Source organism: Leishmania panamensis, assembly GCF_000755165.1.
Source record: "Leishmania panamensis strain MHOM/PA/94/PSC-1 chromosome 24 sequence".
Classification (NCBI taxonomy): Eukaryota; Euglenozoa; class Kinetoplastea; order Trypanosomatida; family Trypanosomatidae; genus Leishmania; species Leishmania panamensis.
Window position 1 is genome coordinate 442,209 of NC_025870.1, and position 561 is coordinate 442,769.

Below are 561 nucleotides of genomic sequence, written 5' to 3' on the forward strand. Positions count from 1 at the left end.
ATGCCCGCTTGCCTCCCCTACTACACCGGCGCGATGTCCTTCACGCTCCTCCACTTCCTCGCCTGGGCATTCGCCTTTGTCGCCACGCCTACCGCGCAGTTCCAGACGCCCGGCCACGGCTGCTACACCATGTGGGGCTACCGCACGTTCTGCGGCAACGTGTCGTACGACCTGACCGGTGACGCCGCCTTCGGCTGTGCGCGCCGCACCTCCACGATGCGCTGCGGTGCTGCCTTTGGTGTCATGGCGTCCGGGTGCGGCTTTGCCGCCCTCGTGTTCGCCGTCCTGCTCAACACGCAGATCCAGCTCCCCGTCATCATCTCCTTCGTGCTCGCCGCCGTCTGCATCCCGTTCACCATGATCTCCTGGGCCTGCGTGGCCAGCGTCTACAACATGGTCATGTGCGGCGACCGCTTCGGCAGCAAGTACCCCTACACCGCGGGCTTTGTGCTGATGGTCGCGTCCTGGGGCCTGGAAATCATCGCTGTGTCCATACTCGCCTGCACGAACTGGACGCGCCCGCCGAGGGAGGAGGTCGACATCGCCGTCTCCAAGCACTAG

The 561-nt window shown here is 65.4% G+C and overlaps 1 protein-coding gene across 1 annotated transcript; it reads left to right on the forward strand.

The window, feature by feature from the left end:
• Positions 1 to 561, forward strand: LPMP_241240 (amastin-like surface protein-like protein; the record flags this gene model as incomplete). Its single annotated transcript, XM_010701162.1, has 1 exon — positions 1 to 561. One exon carries the CDS (start codon positions 1 to 3, stop codon positions 559 to 561), a length of 561 nt encoding a protein of 186 aa, XP_010699464.1.